Genomic DNA, 20,992 nt, shown 5'->3' with positions numbered 1-20,992 from the left:
GGCCACTGCACTCCAGTCTGGGCAATAGAGTGAGACTCCAACTCAAAAAAAAAAATGAAACAAAGCAGGAGGTATCACACTTCCAGACTTCAAACTTACTATAAGGATACAGTAATCAAAACAGTCTGGTATTGATACAAGAACAGGCATATAGACCAATGGAATAGGACAGAGATTCCAGAAACAAAGCCTCAATTTCTCAACCAACCCATCTTTGACAAAGCCTCCAACAACCACTGGGGAGAGGAGAACCTATTCAGTAAATGGTGCTGGGAAAACTGGCTGATTACATGCAGAAGACTGAAACAGGATCCCTATTTATCACCATACATAAAAATTAACTCTAAATGGATCAAAGACCTAAACATAAAACCTCAAACTATAAGAATCTTAGAAAACGCAGGAGACACTCTTATGGAAATTTGGAACTAGCAACCAATTTCTATTCAGAACCCTAAACACCCATGCCTCAAGAAATAAGATAGACAAGTGAGACCTCATCAAACTAAAGAGCTTCTACAAAGTAAAAGAAACCATCAAGAGAGCAGGGAGACAGCCCACAGAATGGGAAAAAATATTTGCCAAAGGACTAACATCTAGGATCTACAAGGAACTCAAAACGCACCAAAAGGAAAAAAACAAACAGCCCCATTAAAAAGTGGGCAAAAGATATGAATAGACACTTCTCAAAAGAAGATATATGGGCAGCCAACAGACACATGAAAAAGTGCTCAGCCTCACTCATCATCAGAGAAATGCAAAATAAAACCACACTGAGATACCACCTAACCCCAGTAAGAATGGCCATCATTAATAAACAAACAACAACATGCTGGCAAGGATGCAGAGAAAAAGAAATGCTTCTACACTGCTGGTGGGAAAGCAAACTAGTTTAACCTCTGTGGAAGACAGTGTGGCAATTTCTGAAAGAACTAGAAATTGACCTTCCATATGACCCAGCAATTTCCCTATTGGTAATATACCCGGAGGAACTCAAATCATTCTACAAAAAAGATACCTGCACACGTATGTTTGTTGCAGCTCTATTCACAATAGCAAAAACATGGAACCAACCATGCTGCCCATCGAAGTTGGACTGGATAAAAAAAATGTGGTACATGTACACAATGGAATATTATGCAGCCATAAAGGAGGACAAACATATGGACTTCGCAGCAACTTGGATGGATTTAGAGTCGATCATACTCCATTTTCTATCACAGAAACAAAGAACAGAGTACCATATGTTCTCACTCATAAGTGAATCTTGAACAATTATAGTACTATAAGAAAGGGATTGGCAGTGGTGGGAGGCTGTCAGGGAAGGGGGGGTGGTACTGGCAGTTGAAGGAAACTCCTAGGGGAATGAGGGGTACACCTCATCAACAAGGGTACCTGCATAACCAACATTTGTATACCTAACCCTGAACTGTACCCCACTTTCTAATTAAAAAAAAAAAGACCCAGGCTCGGTGGCTCAGCCTGTAATCCCACGCCTTGGGAGGCTGAGGTGAGTGGACTGCCTGAGCCCGCGGGTTCGAGACCCACCTGGGCAAGCTGGTGAGACCTCATCTCTACAATAAATCAAAAAATTAGCTGGGTGTGGTAGCGCATGCCTGTAGTTCCAGCTACTTGGACAGCTGAGGCAGAAGGATCGCCGGAGCGCAGCAGGTCGAGGCTGCAGTGGCCGGAAGAATGCCACTGCACTCCAGTCTGGGCGACAGAGTGCCTCTAACTCAAAACAACAACAACAACAAAAAAAAAGAGTGTGGGTGAGTGCAAGTGCTTGTCCAGGGGAATTGGGGAGGGAGTGGTTAACAGGGCTCACTACCAAGCTCACCTGCAGTCTCTCCCACCAGATCTGCCGGATGATCTCTCGCCGCTCAGGCACCAGTTTGTACTGGATAACCTCCTCCAGCTCGGACAGCATGTGGCAAGAAACCATGGCCTGATGGAAGCAAATCATATTGCATCCTAATTACTGCATGAATGCCCCAAAAGATAGGATTAATTTAAGTCATTCGTCAGGTATAAGGGTATCTGACCAGAGAAAGCAGGCACGTTCCCCATAACCTGTGAGTTCTCAATAGCCCACTCAGGGAAAAGAACTGAAATAAGCCCCCCAAAACAACAATGTGCAGAATATGTGACACTCACCCCATATGCCCGACTGTAGCTCTCTCCTGCCATTGCAGTTAACTCAGCATCTAGCAGGTCCCGGGCCTTGTCAATGCACTAGAAGAAAAACAAAGAACCCCTGGGATGGATCACTGGACTTGGGAGCATAAGGCTATTTTAGAGTTTCCCAACTAGCTGCAGAAGCTATCTGTCTCACTTAAATTCCAGTGATGAAGAGAGAAATTCACCAAAGGGAAGAAACCCTTGCATAGCTCTGACTGGCTAAGAAGAGTATTATCCAAGTTCTCATCAAAGACAGAAATGTATGGCATTTAAAACTTTTTATTTTTTTGAATTGGGGGTTCACTCTGCAACCTAGACTGGAGGGCAGTGGCATGATCATGGCTCATTGTATCCTCACATTCCTGGGCTCAAGTGATCCTCCCTCCTCAGCCTCCCGAGTAGCCAGGACTACAGGTGCTCACCACTATGACTGGCTAATTAAAAAATTTTTTTTATAGAGATGAGATGCTGCTATGTTGCCTGGGTTGGTCTCCAACTCCTAGGCTCAAGCAATCTTTCCGCTCCAGCCTCCCAAAGTGCTGGGATTATAGGTGTGAGCTACCACACCCAGTCCAAAACTTTAGAAACTACCTAAGATTAACACCCAAATCTTTGGTGGTAAGGGAGAGAAAACGTAGGCTATGCAACAAAATCACTGTGTTTCTGCATCTCAAGAGGGCATCTTTGGGGATCTACTTTCTAATGTTTCCTTGTTGGGCATGTTTGTGCACATAGATTCTGCACACATTTGAATGACTCTAGGTAGTTGTCTCCAGCTTCCAAGCATCCTCTGTCCTCTTGAAGGAGTCCCTCTGAAACTGGCAGAGATGCCTATCCTCTCCCTGTGAACGGGAGCTCTAGTGTCTCAACATGAATGGTCATAAATCAGAGTACAGGACTGTGGTTGGAGTCTTCTCTGTGCTATCAATTAAAAACCCCTCATACGGAGCTTCTCTTTTTTGTTTAAAGTAATTAGTGCGTCCTCATCCCTAAGTGCTCAGATTATTTACCTGGGCACCTCATCTATGACAGTCTGGTGCCTGACAGGGTGGATGTGATAACTTCATTATTTTATTTTATTTTATTTTTTTTCATCAATATTTTTTAAACTTCATTATTTTAATCTGCAGGTCGGCACAGAATTTGCAAATAACGGCTAGCACCTCGGAAAGTAGTCAATGTGTGACACACCTGTGTGGCCAGAAGACCCTTGTAACTAACTTCTGCTACACAGTGGGGACTGCTGGCTCTCTGAAGCCTACCCTTGGGTGAAACAAAGCCTCTCTCTACTATAAGGAATGTTAAGGCAAGGGGATAAAAAGGACACAATGATGACCCACTAAGCTAACCCCAAAAGCAACTGAAATGGTAACTTCCAGAATACATTTGTCCCCCTCAAAACAAGCAGCCTCCACTGACCTGCTGGCAGTCTTCTTCTTACTGAGTACAACATATCAAAACCATTCCAATGCACTCACAGGGCCACATAAGCCCCAGAGCTGAAACATAGTAGCCCATTAACCCAAGCACCATAAACTTTTCTGTGCTGGAAGACCTGAGTACATGTAGGTTTTACCTGTTGTGCCAAGGAGAAGAGGTCCTGATGTAGTGCCAGCACGGCTCTATAAAATGCCCCATCGTGGGTATCCCGAGGGATCATACAGGTATATTCTTCCATGCTGTCCCACTGACCTAGGTACACAGACAGAGAGCCAGAAAGCATCAGGGTGGTTGGCTGGCTGGGCTAGGACGGCATCTCAAACAGGCCCTGCCACTGTTACTTTCCTTTAGTTTGGGGTCCAAACAAGACAAATGACCTTGAGCCTGATGTATCAGAATCCTGCAGAGCCCTCTATACACGGGTTGACTTAACCAACATAGCCTTGTCTGTCTTACTAACACTGGACTCAGTGCAGCCCAGGGAGCATCATGAAAGACGAGGGGAGCCGGGCTCGGTGGCTCAGCCTGTAATTCCACACTTTGGGAGGCTGAAGTGAGTGGATTGCCTGAGCCCGCGGGTTCGAGACCCGCCTGGGCAGGTGAGACCTCATCTCTACAATAAAATAAAAAAATTAGCTGGGCGTGGTAGCGCATGCCTGTAATTCTGGTTACTCGGAAGGCTGAGGCGGAAGGATCGCCGGAGCCCAGCAGGCGAGGCTGCGGTGGCTGGGAGCGGCCACTGCACTCCAGTCTGGGCGACAGTGAGACTCCAACTCAAAAAAAAAAAGAAAGACGAAGGGAAGCATGGCGTGCAGAGCCTGCACACTGATGGGCTTCATGCAACCCTGCATCACCCCAAGAGCTCTCCCAGGTCTCTCCAGGTGAGTTGGAATTGCTTTCGTCCCTACTAGTGAAGCGCCTCATGGTTCAATGGTACCCTGGGAAATTACATTTTCCTCTAAACAACTAAAAATGGCCATTACACAGGTAGGGGACAGGATTAGACAAATTGCTTGCCCATTTCACTCTGGCATTATCTTTGCCTTGGGGGGGGGCACGGGGAAGATAAATATTTTAAGAAGTTCTGTTATAACAGAAAGGTAGGCTAAGTCACAGCACAGTGATCTCTGTGTCGTGTTAAACTGGAGAGATGGCTGCAGCCGGGAAGAGGTACTCACTTCCCCTGGTCGGGTAAGCAAGTCTCAAATGCCAGGAGTACCAAGACCATCTGCAGAAAAGATATCAGCTTCATTAGCTGCAAACCGCAGGGCTGCCAACTTTATAAGGCATTTTCCTGCCTCACACTCCAGACCATCAGCTCATCCATTCTCTATGCCTCTGGGCACAAGCAAATAGCAAATGATGACTCCTCAGGAAGCAATTTGTTTTTGAAAAATGTTCCGGATCTAGCCCAGAGCTCATGAAATAAAAGGATATAAGCTCTGTGACTCAAGAGGGATAGAATAGAAGGAAGGTGGAAGGTTATATAACCTTCCTCTGGATTCCACAAGGCAAGTTTTTCATCTGGGATAGCCTATGTATCCTTTGCCCTCTTATCAGGACTATCTCTGGAATGGATGTTACTACTCCTTTCAACTGGGGCCTAATGTCGGAAATACACATGTCTGCAGGAATTAAAAGGAAATCTCTGCTTTAAAATACTCTGGGAGGCTGGGTGTGGTTGCTCGCACCTGTAATCCCAGCAGTTTGAGAGGCCAAGGCGGGAACACTGCTTGAGCCCAGGAGTTCAAGATCAGCCTGGGCAACAGAGTGAGACATCATCTCTACAAAAAAATTTAAAAATTAGCCAGATGTGGTGGTATGTGCCTGTAGTCCCAGCTATTTGGCAGGCTGAGGCAGGAGGATCACTTGAGCCCAGAAGTTGGAGGTTGCTGAGCTGTGATTGTATCACTGCACTCTAGCCTGAGCAACAGAATGAGACCCTGAGTCAAAAACAAAAAGAAAAACAAAAAACCTTCTGAGAGTAGAGGTGAGCTGGATAAGGGTAAGGTGATTTGATCCCAAACCAGGCAAAGTGAGGACCAATGGGAAGCCCAAACTTTACCTGTAGATGACCACTTATGTACCTAACCCTGAATTGTACCCTCCATCTTAAAAAAAAAAACAAACAAAAAAAAGGGAGTGAGGTGAGCAAGTGTTGAGCAGAAAGGAGGAGAATAAAGACAATAAACGGTCAACATGTTTGTAATTGTCAGAGAAGATGAATGGCAGACGGGGGTTCATTATACTATACTCTCTCTTTTTTTTTTTTTTGAGTCAGAGTTTCACTCTGTTGCCCAGGCTTGAGAACAGTGGCACATTCACAGCTACCACAGCCTCAACCTGCTGGGCTCAGGTGATCCTTCAGCCTCAGTTTTCTAAGTAGCTGAAACTATAGGTGTGTGCCAACTTGCCCAACTAATTTTTTGATTTACTGTAGAGACGAGGTCTCGCCAAGTTGCACAGCTAGTCCCAAATGCCTGGGTTCAGGGAATTCTCTTGCCTCCACCTCCCAAAGTGCTGGAATGACAGGCATGAGCCACCACACCTGGCTCATGCTACTCTCTTCATTTTTACATATGTTAGAAAAGTTCTTTGATAAAAGTTAGGAAATAAAAGGAGAAAGACAACTGTCTTCTCCTTTTACTTCTGCTTGGGTTAAAGACATCATGAGGGAGCTCCAGCAACTATGCTGGACCATGAGATGAACATTAAAATGGAGGACCCAAGTTAAGCATGCAAAGAAGAAATATGGAAAGAGTTAATGACAAGGGAGCCAAAATGCTAGTCTGGAAATGCCTACCTCTAGATTTCATTTGTAAGAGAGAAAAATAAGTCAGTGACTTGTTTAAGACAAAAAACAAATCCCATGATAAGAGTAAGAAACAATAAGAAATATAGTAAGAAATATATCTGGTCTTTTGTCCATGGTGCCTGGCAGAGTTATCTAAAGTTCTTCGAATTTCCTGAATGACAGGTGTGCTTTTGTTATTTAAAATGAGCTCCTTCTGATTTTGCTAATGAGGTGACTAAGGCTACTAGGTTGCTGCAGGATGGTGCTGGGCACCGGAAAGACCCAGAAATAACAGAGTTGGAACTTTTTTTTTTTTTTTTGAGTTGGAGTCTCACTCGGTCGCCCAGACTGGAGTGCAGTGGCCGCTCCCGGCCACCGCAGCCTCGCCTGCTGGGCTACAGTGATCCTTCCACCTCAGCCTTCTGAGTTGCTAGAACTACAGCCATGCGCTACCACGCCCAGCTAATTTTTTGATTTATTGTAGAGATGAGGTCTCGCTGCCCAGGTGGGTCTTGAACCCGCGGGCTCAGGCAATCCACTCACCTCAGCCTCCCAAGGGTGTGGGATTACAGGCTGAGCCACCGAGCCCGGCTCAGAGTTGGAACTTTTAGCACCATCCACTGGCCTTCAGGAAGGGCGAGGCTGAAAACAAGGGCTAGTAAAACTTGAACTAGGAGATCCAGGTTGCTGAAGGCGCCATGAAGGCAGTGGTGAGCCCCAAGACCACAGGACAGCAGCTCCTGCACCCCAGACTCCTCTAGACCCAGCCCTATGCACCTGTTCATACATGTCCTTTATCATAAACCAGGGAATGTATGTAAAGGGTTTCCCTGAGTTCTGTGAACTGTACTAGCAAATTATCAAACATGGGGAGGGGGACCGTGAGAACCCTGATTTCTTTCTTTCTTTTTTTGCATTCCATATTCCATTTCAAAAAGAACCCCAATTTACAGTCCATCAGTCAGAAGCACAAGTCACAGTCTGGGACCTGCAAATGGCATCTGAAGTGGGTGCAGTATTGTGGGGAAGAGCCCTTAACTTGTGAGATCTCATGCTGCTTCCAGGTAGACAATGTCGGAATGGAATTGGGTTACTGGACAGCCAGCTGGTGTCTGCTGGAGAAATGTGGGGTGTATGGGAAAAAACCCCACCCATATGATGTCAGAAGAACTCTGTGTGAGTGTAGGGGTATGTATTTCTTACCCACTCAATCTCAGTTTTGCTGTTTGCACACTGTCTTCCTTGGTCTTCCCATGAAAATCCATTTTACCCATGTCTAAGAAGTTAATCAAAATCACCAGGTAGAAAGGACAGATGGAAGATGCAGAAGTAGGTGGACACTGACCGTCTTTATACCTCTATAGGCCTGACATCTCCATCTGCAGTCACAGGGCCTTACTCTCTGGATGCAAGCCCCAGACTCATCCTCCCAGGTTGAGGGGTACCTGTGAGGGAAACCTTACCTAACCCCCATGCAGCTGCAGCAGCCATCCGGGCCATCTTGGCTTGGGTCTCATCATTCACCAGAGTCCACTTTTCACAGCACTGCTGGTGGAGCTGCCCCCTGAAAGAAAAGAATTATACAGTCAGGTTTGACCATAACCTATCCATCTTCCTTTGCAGCCCCTTGAATCAGCTGAGAATTACAGAGGAACTGTAGTCAGGGCCTGTCTGTCTCAAACTAGGAGCCCATAAATAAAAAGCACATTCTACTAGGTCACATGATAGTGCTATGGATGGGCTACTTGTTGTTTCTAGAGCCTGGTGTCCATGGTTTGTCTGAGGGTGAGTTTATCAAGGATAGGAACCATGTCTAACTCTACATGAGTGAAATGTCCTGAACATCTGGCTTGCTTCATAAATATTAAATAACTTCTTTCCTATGCCAATGAACTCTGGGCTCTTTCTCTCTGGCAGGCCTACAGAGAAAGCAATCTGAACAGACACATCTGGACATTCATTCTGGGTTCAAAGCTATAGGGAGAACTGGCTCTTAAAAGTATTGCACAAATGATTTCAGTCTAAAGTAAAACCCAAATGAAACCAATCTGTATAGAAGAAAGGCTCTCCAATGGTCACATGTACCAGAAATCAAGATGCTGCTTATTCTCAGAATTCTGCACAATTACCATGAGTGTGGATGAGGACTATGAGATGTTGAGATTTGCACAGTGCTCTCGAGACCCAAGACACAATGAGAATATGGAAGCCCTAGAATAGGAACTTCCTATTGGCTGTTAAATGCCCTCCTATGTTTCACTTCTTTTTTTTTTGAGTTGAAGTCTCACTCTGTCACCCAGACTGGAGTGCAGTGGCCACTCAGGCCACCGCAGCCTCGACTGCTGGGCTCCGGCGATCCTTCTGCCTCAGCCTTCCAAGTAGTTGGAACTACAGGTGCGTGCTGCCACACCCGGCTAATTTTTTGATTTATTGTAGAGATGAGGTCTCACCAAGTTGCCCAGGAGGGTACTGAACCCGCGGGCTCAGGCAATCCACTCACCTCAGCCTCCCAAGGCGCAGGATTACAGACTGAGTCATGGAGCCGGCTTCACTTCTTAATTAAAGGAAATATGAAACTGTTATTATGCAAATACGAGTCCCTGATTTCAAGTGAACTTTGAGATGCAGCTAGGAAATTCCTTAATTTTTCCTTTCTGAGAGACATGCTGCAGAATTTTTGTTTGTGTTTGAATCAGGGTCATGCTCTGTTGCCCAGGCTAGAATGCAGAGGTGGGATCAGAACTCATAGTAGGGTCAATCTCTTGATTCAAGCGATCCTCTTACCTCAGTCTCCTGAGTAGCTGGGACTACAGGTATGTGCCACCACACCCAGCTAATTTAAAAAAAAATTTCCTTGTAGAGATGAGGTCTCGTTTTGTTGTACAGACTGGGATGTTTTAACTTGGCAATGAAAGTGGAGTCAAGAGAAAGGGCACAAGGTCAAAAGGTTCCTGGGATGTCAACTGTACTGCACTATAAGGTGATGCGGGCAGGTGGGGATAAAAAAGCGGAAGTTGGACCAGAGTGGTGGCTCTTTGGGGCCGGGGTGAGAGGATTACCTGAACCCACGGGTTTGAAACTAGTCTGGGCAACTTGGTGAGACCTCATCTCTACAATAAATCAAAAAATTAGCCAGGCGTGGTGGCATGTGCCTGTTTAGTTCCAGCTACTTGGAAGGCTGAGATGGAATGATCACCTAAGCTCAGCAGGTCAGGTCGAGGCTGCAGTGGCCATGAGCATGCCACTGCACTCCAGCCTGGGTGACAGAGTGAGACTCCAACTCAAAAAAAAAAAGAAAAAGTTGAAGTCAATCACTGTTGAAGGAATTCAGGCTGAGCTCACTGAGAGGCTGGCCAGAAGTGCTCAGGGCCATCATCTAGCACTGTGGTATGGTGGATATTAACTGCACTATCTCTCTGACATATGATCAAGAGAGCCAGGGAAGCCGGGCTCGGTGGCTCAGCCTGTAATTCCATGTTTTGGGAGGCTGAGGTGAGTGGATTGCCTGAGCCCGTGGGTTCAAGATCCGTCTGGGCAAGCGAGACCTCATCTCTACAATAAATCAAAATGAGCCGGGCATGGTAGCGCGCACCTGTAGTTCCAGCTACTCAGAAGGCTGAGGTGGAAGGATCACTGGACTCCAATTCAAAAAAAAAAAAAAAAAAAAAAAAGAGCCAGGGATTAGCACTCTGGCTCAATACAGAGTTGAGAGCAAAATGAGGAACTGGGGGCCATTGTGCCCTACGCACTCACTGAGGCTCAGTGACAGGAGAGGATGAACCCTCAGCATTGGCTTCCTGCCAACCTCCTTAGAAATGTTCACTCCTGGGTCCTGCTAGGAGTTTGCCCTAAAGCAATAGTTCTCAAAACACTGAGTACATCAGAAACCCCCAGAGGACTCTTTGGAAGGCTGGGCTCCACCCTTTGAATTTCTGATTCTCTAGGGATGGGGTGGGGCCTGAGAATGTGCATTTCCAACAAGTTTCTATGGGATACCAAAGTTGCTGGTCCAGGGGCCACAGTTTGAGAACCACTGGCTTAGAGCATAGGAGCAGCTCATATGAACAGCGTATTTTTGTTGGGGTCCTGCCTAGAGGTAGCGGAGAAAGCTGCATGACATCCGAATGGTCCTTCCAAGTCCACAATTCTGTTTTACAGCTGGGACATAGGCAGTTCAGTCTTCCCTTCGTCTTTTGTAAGGACTACCTGTTTCTGTGTCACGGGCCTGGAAATTAAGCTTGTCTTTTCACCTAGAGGCAGGGAGCAAGTTTTGTGATTAAATCCCAAAACTCAAAAAGAAAAAAAATATCCCAAAACTCTTACTTCAAGAGACAAAAATGCAGGGAGCAATGCACGAGCAGCATCCTGGCAAGGCGACCCTTGGCCGTGAACTCAGGCACTGCCATGAGCTGTCTCACCATGTGGCAGTGTGGACAGCCAGCAGAGCCCAGGCAGCGCACACAGACAAGGGGCAGGCTTCCTCTCTCCCACAAACATTTATACAAAAGAGAAGGCAGAATATACTGAGTCCTAACTCTCAAAGGGGGGGAGGGTGGGCAAAACAAGTAAGAAATATAAGACTGTTTGCAGGGAAACGACGAGGCTAGGTTTCTGCTGCCTCTCACCCAGTAAGCACTGGGTAAACAGCCCGCCCCCTAGGACTGATTCTCCACAGTGCTGCGGCAAAAAAGCTTAGAAAGTATTCTCTCATTTGGAATGCCTCCAAGGGCTGAATGCCCGTGACATCACTCCCGAGGATTCTGCTCTCAATGGCCTAGAGGCTGTGTGGGGAGCCTGTGGGGAGGGGGTTGCAGGTGTGGCTGCCAGCGCCATGAGGCTGGGAGACTTGGCTCTTGCACTTATCCTCCTGGAGGCAAATGGGCATGGGGAAAGAGGAAGGGTGAGCTTACTGGTAACTCCAGATCATTCCTGATGCCACTTCTGGCGAATATCTGCCTTAGGCTTGTTCAGAATATATGTTCAAGGCAAAATACATTTAGAAATTGCACTCTAAACAGAATCGACTAAATAAACTATATCAGAAACCTGCAGGATCAGGAAGAGAATTCTGCTTCTTTCACTTCATTTAAAAATCTCTTTTAGGCCGGGCGTGGTAGCTCATGCCTATAATCCCAGTACTTTGGGAAGCTGAGGTGAGGGGACTGCCTGAGCCCACGGGTTTGAGACCAGACTGGGCAACTTAGCAAGACCTCACCTCTACAATAAATCAAATAATTAGCTGGGCATGGTGGCACATGCCTGTAGTTCCAGCTAATTGGAAGGCTGAGACAGAAGGATCACCTGAGCATAGTAGGTTGAGGCTGTGGTGGCCATTGAGTGTGCCATTGCACTCCAGCCTGGGTGACAGAGTAAGACTCCAACTCAAAAAAACAAACAACAACGATGCTTGCAAAATAAAAACGGAATATGAGAACTTTTAATAGCCTCCAGGGACAGAGAGATTCCACAGACAGACCCAAATATAAGAGCACATTCCTGTGGCATTTTGCCTCCTCTAGACAGCTCCTCAGCTGGTTTGGCTTCAGGGGACCCTCAGGCTTGGGTCGACCTGGCCTCTGAGGAGAGCTCTGGGTGTTCTGGTCTCACCTTTGGTCTGGAAGCTCAAACTGTAATTCCTTTTCCCCCTCTACTTCCACTCAGACTCACTCTCCCAACCCGGACAATGCTGCCTCCTAAACACCTCTGGGTCGAGCTGCTTCTCTCCAGCCCCACTGCCATCCCTTTATCTCTCCAGCCTCTTGACAGTCTCTGAACTACTCTGCTGTTTCCTCTCTGGCCTTCCTCCAACCTGCCCTCTAATTTGCTCCTAAAGAGATCATCTTTTTATGATGCAAACCTGATAGTGAAGGTGCTCCAAAAACTTCAGTGATCAGAAGTCCCAAGGTTATGGTCCTAACAAGGTCCATCAGCCTTTCGTTAATGATGGGCCCCTGCCAACCTTTCCTGCTCATGTGTGCCTCTCTCCACATTACACCTGACCCTGCAGCCATACTGAACTCTCAGAGCCCATGGCATACTGTGCTCCTTGCTGTCCAGGTCTAAGTCAGATAACCCTTCCTTCTGGAAGCCTTCCATTGCCTTCCAAGCCTGGATTAGGGTGCTTCCTGCTACAGCACCTGTGCTTCTCCTTTATGGTGTTATCACACTGTATTACAGCTGCCTGGCTCCCTGCCCTGTAAGCTCTGGGAAAGCAGGGGCTATGTCTCTCTTGTTCACTGCTATGTCTCATGGCCTGGCACAGACACTGGCAGCAAATAAGCACTTGATACTGACTGGTTGAATGAATGAATAGTGGACCCTCAGCATCATGTTCAAGAGAAAGTCAGGATATCCGACTAGTGGGAGGTAGTATGGCACTTTGTTTCAGTCATTTAAAACTGCAGTTCAACTATTCAATGACGGTAATATAGCATTTTGTCACTATTTTAAAAACTGTACTTGATGCTGAAAAGAGAGGAGACCAATTTTTCTTCAACAGCCCCGACAACTCTCCAAACCAAAACCTAGCTACATGTTCTCAGTTAGGTATGACTGCTGCTTCTACCTGGAATACTCACTTTCCTCTCTCCCTTCTCCTTTACCTGTCTCCTCTCAGTCCTTCCTCCAGGAAGTACTGCAAGGTCACCCTGCTTCCTCCTTTGAGCTTTCAAAATAGTCTGCTCAGACCACTGCCGACATCCTCCCAAGCTTAGTAAGTATCAGTTTATGTGCTTGTCCCATCAAGCTCTCAGTAAGGGCCTGTTTTCTTTGCATCTTTTGTATCCTTGGAGCCTAGCACAGTGCTGGGCATATAGTATGTGTTCAGTAAAGGTGAGGCACCTAAGAGGCAGTCATTGTTCTTTCTTCCTAAAAGCATTAACAAGAGCTGACAAAAACAAAAACAAAAAACAACGCTGCAAAGTAAGAATATGACATCGTCACCAGGCCAATCAAGAGCCTGAGAGCAAGGGAGCAGATGGAAACTGGTATAGATCTCAAGAACATGCCAAGGCTATCCTGTCCTAGAGCATTATGAAGTTTAAGAGAAAGTCTTGCGATTTAGCAGCTGAGACAGAATAGGGAGATAAAAACACCAAAGTGAAAGATGGTTCCAGAGAAAACATTAACTAAAACCAAATGAGAGCCTGAGATGAGAACTCTGCTTGGGAGAAGCCTTCCTTTCAAATTCAGGAGACAAAATCTCTCACAGTCATTTGTGCCACCATCCTGATGAAGCTCACCATTCCCCCAAGGCCTCGAGACAGCGCATGCGGCCCAGCATCAGTTCTGGGTCATCCTTGTTGGTGTCCATTTTCTTATCATAGGCCACAAGAGCATCCTCCCACTCATGCAGTTTCTCATACCAGGTAGCCTGGATTTCCTGCAAGTGGAAAAGAAAGAGGACAGCTGTGAGGCACAGAGAAAGGTCCCATTTGTTTTGTTTTGTTTTGTTTTTTGAGTCAGAGTTTCCCTCTGTCATCCAGACTGGAGTGCACTGGCATGATCATGAGTCTCAACCTGCTGGGCTCAGGTGATCCTTCCACCTCAACCTTCCAAGTACCTGGGACTGCAAGCACACACCACTATGCCTGGCTAATTTTTTGATTTATTGTAGAGATGAGGTCTTGCCATGTTGCCCAGGCTGGTCTTGAAACTCCTGGGCTCAGGCAATCCTCTTGCCTCAGTCTCCCAAAGAGCTGGGATTACAGGGGTGAGCCACTGTGTGTGGCCCACTTCTTTGGTTTTTTTTTTTTTTTTTGAGTTGAAGTCTCGCTCTGTTGCCCAGGCTGGAGTGCAGTGGCACATTCATGGACACCGCAGTGTCAACCTGCTGAACTCAGGAGATCCTTCTGCCTCAGTCTTCCAAGTAGTTGGAACTACAAGTAGCTGGAACTATAGGCATACGCCACCATGCCTGGCTAATTTTTGATGTATTATAGAGATGAGGTCTTGCCAAATTGCCCAGGCTGGTCTTGAACCTGAGCTCACGCAATCCTCTCACCTCAGCCTCTCAAAGTGCTGGGATTATAGACGTGAGCCACTGTGTCTGGTCCATTTTTTATGTTTTTATTTTTTGTGAATCGGAGTCTCACTCTGTCGTCCAGGCTGGAGTGCAGTGACATGCTCATGGCCACTGCAGTCTTGATCTGGTGGGCTCAGGCAATCCTTCCACCTCAGCTTTCCACGTAGCTGGAACTATAGGTGCATACCACCATGCCCGGCTAATATTTTGATTTATTGTAGAGATGAGGTCTCGCCAAGTTGCCCAGACTGGTCTCGAACCCACAGACTCAGGCAATCCTCGCACCTCGGTCTCCCAAAGTGCTGGGATTATAGGTATGAGCCACTGTGCCTGCCCCCTGGCCCATTTCTTAATCCATATACTCTCTTTCCTAAAGTGCTGTGGTGTATGTGATATTTCACCTATCACAGTATATCTGGGCTTGGATTAAAAAGAACATCAGACTACCTGGAGGTATAATGATTGGGGAAAAGAGAAATGCTGCTTCCTTGGCACACTGATAGAATGATCCTGGGATAATCTGAGAGCAAGTGTCAAGTCATTCTTCTCTGCTACACTTTCTGCCCAGACACAGGGGTCATCAGAACATCAGGATGTGGGGATGTGAGAATAAGGGAAATCACTTGGGGGACAGCAGGAAGTGTTGACCAGAGCTCCTGCAAAGGTGCCATGGCTCTGATCTGCTGGAGTGCTGATGCTGGGCTACTTGGGAGGATGGTAACTGTTTTTCTGATGGGGCCAGAAGGACTAGGCCACATCTGCATATTTGCTGGAGCAAAACAATTCACTTTTCAAAAGCTCTTGATTATCTGCATTTCTTAATGCATTTTAATACTTTCAGGAAATAATAATTTAAACTATAACACTGCCACTTAAAATTCTTTGGAAAACCTTTCCCCTGTTCCTCCAGAGTCTTCCATCCAATGTTCTCTCCTGCTCAGTGCTTGGCTGCTTTACCAGTGTCAGGAGCCAAACGATGGATTCCATTACCCTGGGCAGATGGAGTGCCACGCTGAAATTGGGTGTCATCCACGTGAGTAAGAGGTGCTACAGTCCTGAAGTCACAGACTATGACTCTAACTGCTCAGGAGACTGTTTTATGTGCTTTCTGTCTGCCCTCCATCTCAGTTTGTCTTCTGGGCTTCTTCATCATTAGCTCAGTAAACGACTATTTCTGCACAGGCCAGGGTAGTGGCTCTCCAGGGATTTCTATAACAACAATATAATTCTGCAGCGAACTTTCTATGATATAATGCAGGCCCCACATTAGTTTCTCCCATTGCCCTCTTCCCCTTTCCAAATAAACTGATGTTTGTGTAACAACTACTCTGCTAAGCCATCTGAAAAAATCTTTCCTTCTTGAACCTCTGAAAGGAGGTCATTTATGTTTGAAATTGTTACCTTGTACCTACTTCCTCCCTGGTTTGGCTTTGGCAGAGCAATGTCTTCTGCTATCCCTGGACTAATTTTGATGCCACCACAGCCTTCCCCTAGTGTCAGTGGAGTCTGTCAAAATGGGCACGTCTGGCTCCACAGAAGGCAAACTAAGCTTCATTTTCCAAACCTGGCCAGAATAGCGTCTCTCTATTAGAAAAAGTGGAGAGAAGAAAAACTCTTATGTTAAAAAGTAGTACCAGTCCATTTCTCACTTTGAACTTCTGCACTGGAATAGCGACTAGTGTGCGGCATCCACTCAGGATGAGCAAGCGGAAAGCATGGGAGCAGCATGTGGAGCAGGTCAGTCAGAGGGCAGGACATTCCGAACTGCAATCGACTGCAGAAACTATAAGGTCTAAGCAATGAATCACGCAAAATTCTAATGAGATTGCTGTTACATAAATTGTGCTGAGAAAGCACAGGCTCTGCCAAGAAAAAGCAAACCATTGTCAAGCTTAATATGATTCAGCTACCTAAATATAACAGAAAATCCACTATGGGTTTAGCGATAATCCTGGAGCTAATGGTCACCTTTAGAACCTGAAGATGGAGAAACTTTCATTTAAGGTTGGCATTCTGAGTATGGGGGAATAAACCATCTGTTGGCAGATCACCTGAATACCAGATGTTTGTGAAGTCCTTGTTTCAATCAGCACTTACTTATCTAAGCTCTAAGGATATCGAAACAGAGTACATCTTGGTTTGGGTGGAGGACATTAAGTGCCCTCTCGTCCTACTTTCTTCTCTCTGCAAATAAGGACTGTGGCAAAGATAGATGAGACATAACTCTTTCTACTTGGTCATCACCTATAGGGATGCTGTCTTGATCTAGTTACAGATAATATGTGCTAAAAATGGCAAAAGATTCCCTTAAAAGTTTCAATCCAACTTCCTAGCCCTTATGTGAGGCAAAATGCTACACAAACAATGAAAAGCCTGTGAAGTATCACAGTTTTATTCACTTTAACACCCTAGGCTCTTGATTAAGGCAAACCAGAGGTCAGAGGCCTACATGACTAATAAAATGTTCCTCATCAGATATATGGACCTTCTAGGAATTTCATGCTATCTTGATGAAGTTGATGCTTTATTTATTTTAGAAGTTATTGAAGTACTCTCCCAAGACCACAAAGAGGAAGGAAAGCATTTAAATACTGGTAGGGCAAAGATGGCAGTTGAGAAGCAGCTATATAAGGAATAATGAAAGAGAAAATTCCTCAGTATCTGGAATTAGAGTATGCATTTTTTTCTAAAGAATTGGCCATAGTTTCTTCCTAAGTATATCTGAGTGTTAACTGTAGGCTAGGCACAATGTGAGTTGCAACAACTGACACAAAGATAACTCAGATCAGGGTTAAATGCCTAGGTGCTGACGCCAGACTGCCTGGTTCAAGTCTTGGTTCTGCCATGTATTCACTCTCAGCTCAGGCAGATTCTTGACCTGCTGGGACCACAGTCTTCTCATCTATAAAACGGGATAACAACAGTAACTACTTCAGAGTGTTGTGAGGACTGAATTAGATAAAGTATGTAAAGCACTTAGCAAAGGGCTAGACAGATGCTAAGAGTTTGAGAAACAGCAGTGATTACTGTTTACTAGATTTTGGCCTCACGAGCTATGTTCAGATTGATTTAGTCCCTACAGACATTGCTTCTTTCGTCCATAAGATACAGGTTAAGTCAGTATCACGCTGTTACAAACTGGGGAAAAATGGAAAAGGAAAGCAAACTTCTTTTTTTTTTGAATTGGAGTCTCACTCTGTTGCTTAGACTGCAGTGCAGCGGCACACTCCCGGCCACTGCAGCTTTAACCTGCTGGGCTCCGGCGATCCTTCCACCTCAGTCTTCCAAGTAGTTGGAACTATAGGTGCATGCTACCATGCCCAGCTAGTTTTTGATTTATTGTAGAAACGAGGTCTCGCCAAGTTGCCCAGGCTGGTCTTGAGCCCGCGGGCACAGGCAATCCACTCGGCTCAGTCTCCCGAAGTGCTGGGATTACAGGCTGAGCCACCGAACCGGACCAGAAAGCAAATTTCTTAAGGTTGTGGCCAAGTGCCTCCCTAGCCACGTCTCTACCTCCTGCTTTTCTAAAAGGAGTGAGGTACTTACCAGCTCTCCAAAGTGTTTCATTGCATATTCTAACACCCCGGCAGCTGCCTCTGGCTGCTGTAGCTTATTATTGATGCTGAAAAAAACAAAAGGAAGAGGTGGTTACACTCAATGCATCTGAGGGCAGGAGGGGGGTCACTTCTGGGCAGATGGTTCACCAGCACATTGGGGGCAACATCTTGTAGATGCAGAAAGAACATCAATTATCCATTACTATCCTGAAAGCTCATTTATATAGTTTTATCTAAGAAAAGGTTTTTGGTCTCCTCCCCCTCTTTTGGGTGAGGGGGGTAATTAAATGAATGCTCATATTTGGTGTTTTGAGGCTGTTCCTCTAGCCAGCACAGACCAGTTTCCTCAGATGTTCTCAGACAGGCAGCACATGTTTATTTTTGAAACACTAAAACCCTGGGTCCCTCCTGTAGTACACAACCATATGAGATCTTGCTGAACTTTTATTTTTTTTGAGATGTGGGTCTCACTATGTTGCCCAGGTTGGTTTCAAATTCCTGGGCTCAAGGGAGCCTCCTGCCTCAGACTTCCAAGTAGCTGGGATTGTAGGAGTGTGCTACCACACCCAGCTCCTCTAAACGTTTACATCTTAACTTCTCATCAGTTGACTTCAGTAGTAGGAATAACCCAAAATAATCAAAATCATCAGACTCTAAATGACACAGAGGTGGCACTGAGGCTGGAGCATCCACGTCAATGACAGAAGCCTGGGAGCTTCTGACATGGTTGGGCAGCTATGCTAACTGCTCCCTTGACAGAGCCCACCCCTTCAAATTCAGATGCTTCTTAGCACCTCCACCTCTGCAGGAGGCTGCCAAGGGACCACATCTAGAGTCACTTGGACTAGCCTCTGGCGTAGGGATGCTTTTCAGGAGCAATACCCTGCTTTCCTGGGGGTGTCTGCAGGCAGCAGGTGGCTTGGGTGCTAGAGGACTGTGACTATACTGGGGCAATCAGACAGTGCCACCTGAAGGCCTGGCGCCTGGAGCTGTTTCATCAGGGAAGCTGCAAGGAGGCCCTGGAAAAAAGAGTGCCATGGGGCTTAGACCCATGCTCCAACAGGAATGTATACAACAGAACCCAATGCTAAACACAAACCTGAGTTATGGTAGAAAGGGAAAGAGAGAGGGTGAAGGAGCTGGCTTGGGAAGCTCACAGGACCACAAGACCTATACCTGTTTATAGACAGGGAGCAAAAGGTGACACATTAATGTGGAAGTCTAGACTGGTTTAACGAGTAAGGATCCAGTTTATTGCCCTGAGTACAAACTGTCTACTTGACTAGAATTAATTTCTAAGTGGTTTTGGGAAATTCCAGGATTTGGGTTCAATGTGGTAATATGGCAAGAGACTCCTGTTATAAATATTATTTTTAAAAATCCAAATTCCACCACATCTCTTCCAATAAAACCAAGAGGGAACTGCCCAGAAATCTGAAGAACTAAAGAAGCTAACATTTGTAAAAGTAATAATCTCATGCCTCATGTTCACAAAGCATTTCAAACAATCTTCCAGCTTATCGCTCCTTTGACCTCACGCATCCCTAAGAGAGTGGAAAGGAAAAGGTGCTATCAGCCCTGTTTCACCAATGGAGAAACTAAAGCCTAGGACAGGAAGGATTTTCCCAAGGCCAACAAGGAATTGGGACGGTTCCCACATTATCTGAAGTAAGGAGAGGTGGGAGTGATACACCTTTGAATTTGGAGCCTGAGACCTCGGTTTATTTTGTCATGACAGGCAGTGTGCTACGTTGCAACAAGGTTTGGGGGAGACTCATCTCACTCATGATGGTGAAAACCCAAACATCATGCTTAAGCGAACTACAAAAGGATTAACATTTGGGTTTAGCTTTCTGGGGTCTAATTCTACCACTTATAAACTGTGTAATCGTAAGTCACATTTTTTGTTTTAAATTCCTCATCTATAAACAGGGTTGATGCCACCTCTTCCTTCACAGGGTTCTTCAGGGAATTAGCAAATTAAATGAAACACTGAATATGAAATTGCTAAGCAGGTCCTTCATCTGATTTTGTTCAGGTATAAAAGTTACTAGAAATATAGTTATATGCTTGTTTACAGGAAGAAAAACACCTATGGCTGAGACTTAAATAAGTACTAGGAAATCATCAGTGCAAGCTCCAAATTCTTTCTCAGTCGGACAATTCAAGTGTCCAGAATCCAGACTCCAGGTTCAATTCATGGGGAAGCTACTGAGCTGATGACCCATGGCTGCTTCCTGTACTGGAAAGCAAGGAGCCAGGATGTTCTCCATAAGTTAGTCTGCTACAAAATTCAGAAAATTTTAAATTTCAAAATGAAACCATAGCATGACAGGCTCCTTTAGAAAACCCACTGTGAAAGTTTCTAAGCTGAGAATGAAAAGCAAGTCTAAAAGAACTAACCTCGACACAGGTTCACTGGGAAGCAGCTCTCCAATGCCTCCTGGCCCTATCAGTCAGGTACTGGATTTCACAGCCCACTCACATGGGGCTGGGTGAGCTGTACTAATAATTAATATAGAGTTGAGACTATCTAGTTCCTTGAACCCAAATAAGGATTTTGGAAATATAAGAAAACAGGGGAAAAAAGTCAGTATCTAGACTATATAATACGTAATATAATTATACATTCTCTGTTATTCTATGCTGTGAATTCTTAGGATGACCATAGTAGGAATATACTCTAGGTAGGAGTATAACATTGTCTTGATAAGGAAGACAAAGTGTTCTTTGTCTGAACCAGAGAAACTAATTCTAAGGAACAAACATAAAAATTCAGGAGTTCTAAAAACTGTCTTCCAATCTTGTATTCTGGAAAACATTCCATTTCAAGAATAAATTATAAACATTACCAAAGCTTGACTCATTCTGAAGACAAAACAAAAAAAAATACAAGCCTTTTCCTAACCAATTCTCACTTATTAAGAATAAAAAAAGAGCCGGGTTCGGTGGCTCAGCCTGTAATCTCGCACTTTGGGAGGCTGAGGTGAGTGGATT

General features: G+C 45.5%; 1 protein-coding gene across 1 annotated transcript in view; it reads right to left on the bottom strand.

Moving 5' to 3' along the window:
- The window catches only part of MTOR (mechanistic target of rapamycin), a 150,591-nt gene that overhangs the window by 43,892 nt on the left and 85,707 nt on the right, over positions 1 to 20,992 (bottom strand). Inside the window, exons 29-34 of the mRNA XM_008069778.2 lie at positions 17,985 to 18,060; positions 13,657 to 13,796; positions 7,879 to 7,979; positions 3,758 to 3,873; positions 2,158 to 2,235; positions 1,841 to 1,948 (exon numbers count right to left, since the gene is read on the bottom strand). Of these exons, the coding sequence (XP_008067969.1) occupies positions 1,841 to 1,948; positions 2,158 to 2,235; positions 3,758 to 3,873; positions 7,879 to 7,979; positions 13,657 to 13,796; positions 17,985 to 18,060 (619 nt within the window). The remainder of the gene's footprint in view (positions 1 to 1,840; positions 1,949 to 2,157; positions 2,236 to 3,757; positions 3,874 to 7,878; positions 7,980 to 13,656; positions 13,797 to 17,984; positions 18,061 to 20,992) is intronic.

This window comes from Carlito syrichta, unplaced genomic scaffold, assembly GCF_000164805.1.
Source record: "Carlito syrichta isolate Samal-C Ts95f unplaced genomic scaffold, Tarsius_syrichta-2.0.1 Scaffold312205, whole genome shotgun sequence".
In the NCBI taxonomy this organism is placed as follows: Eukaryota; Metazoa; Chordata; class Mammalia; order Primates; family Tarsiidae; genus Carlito; species Carlito syrichta.
The sequence above is the reverse complement of the archived record's forward strand: the minus strand, read 5'-3'. Positions and strand labels throughout refer to the sequence as shown.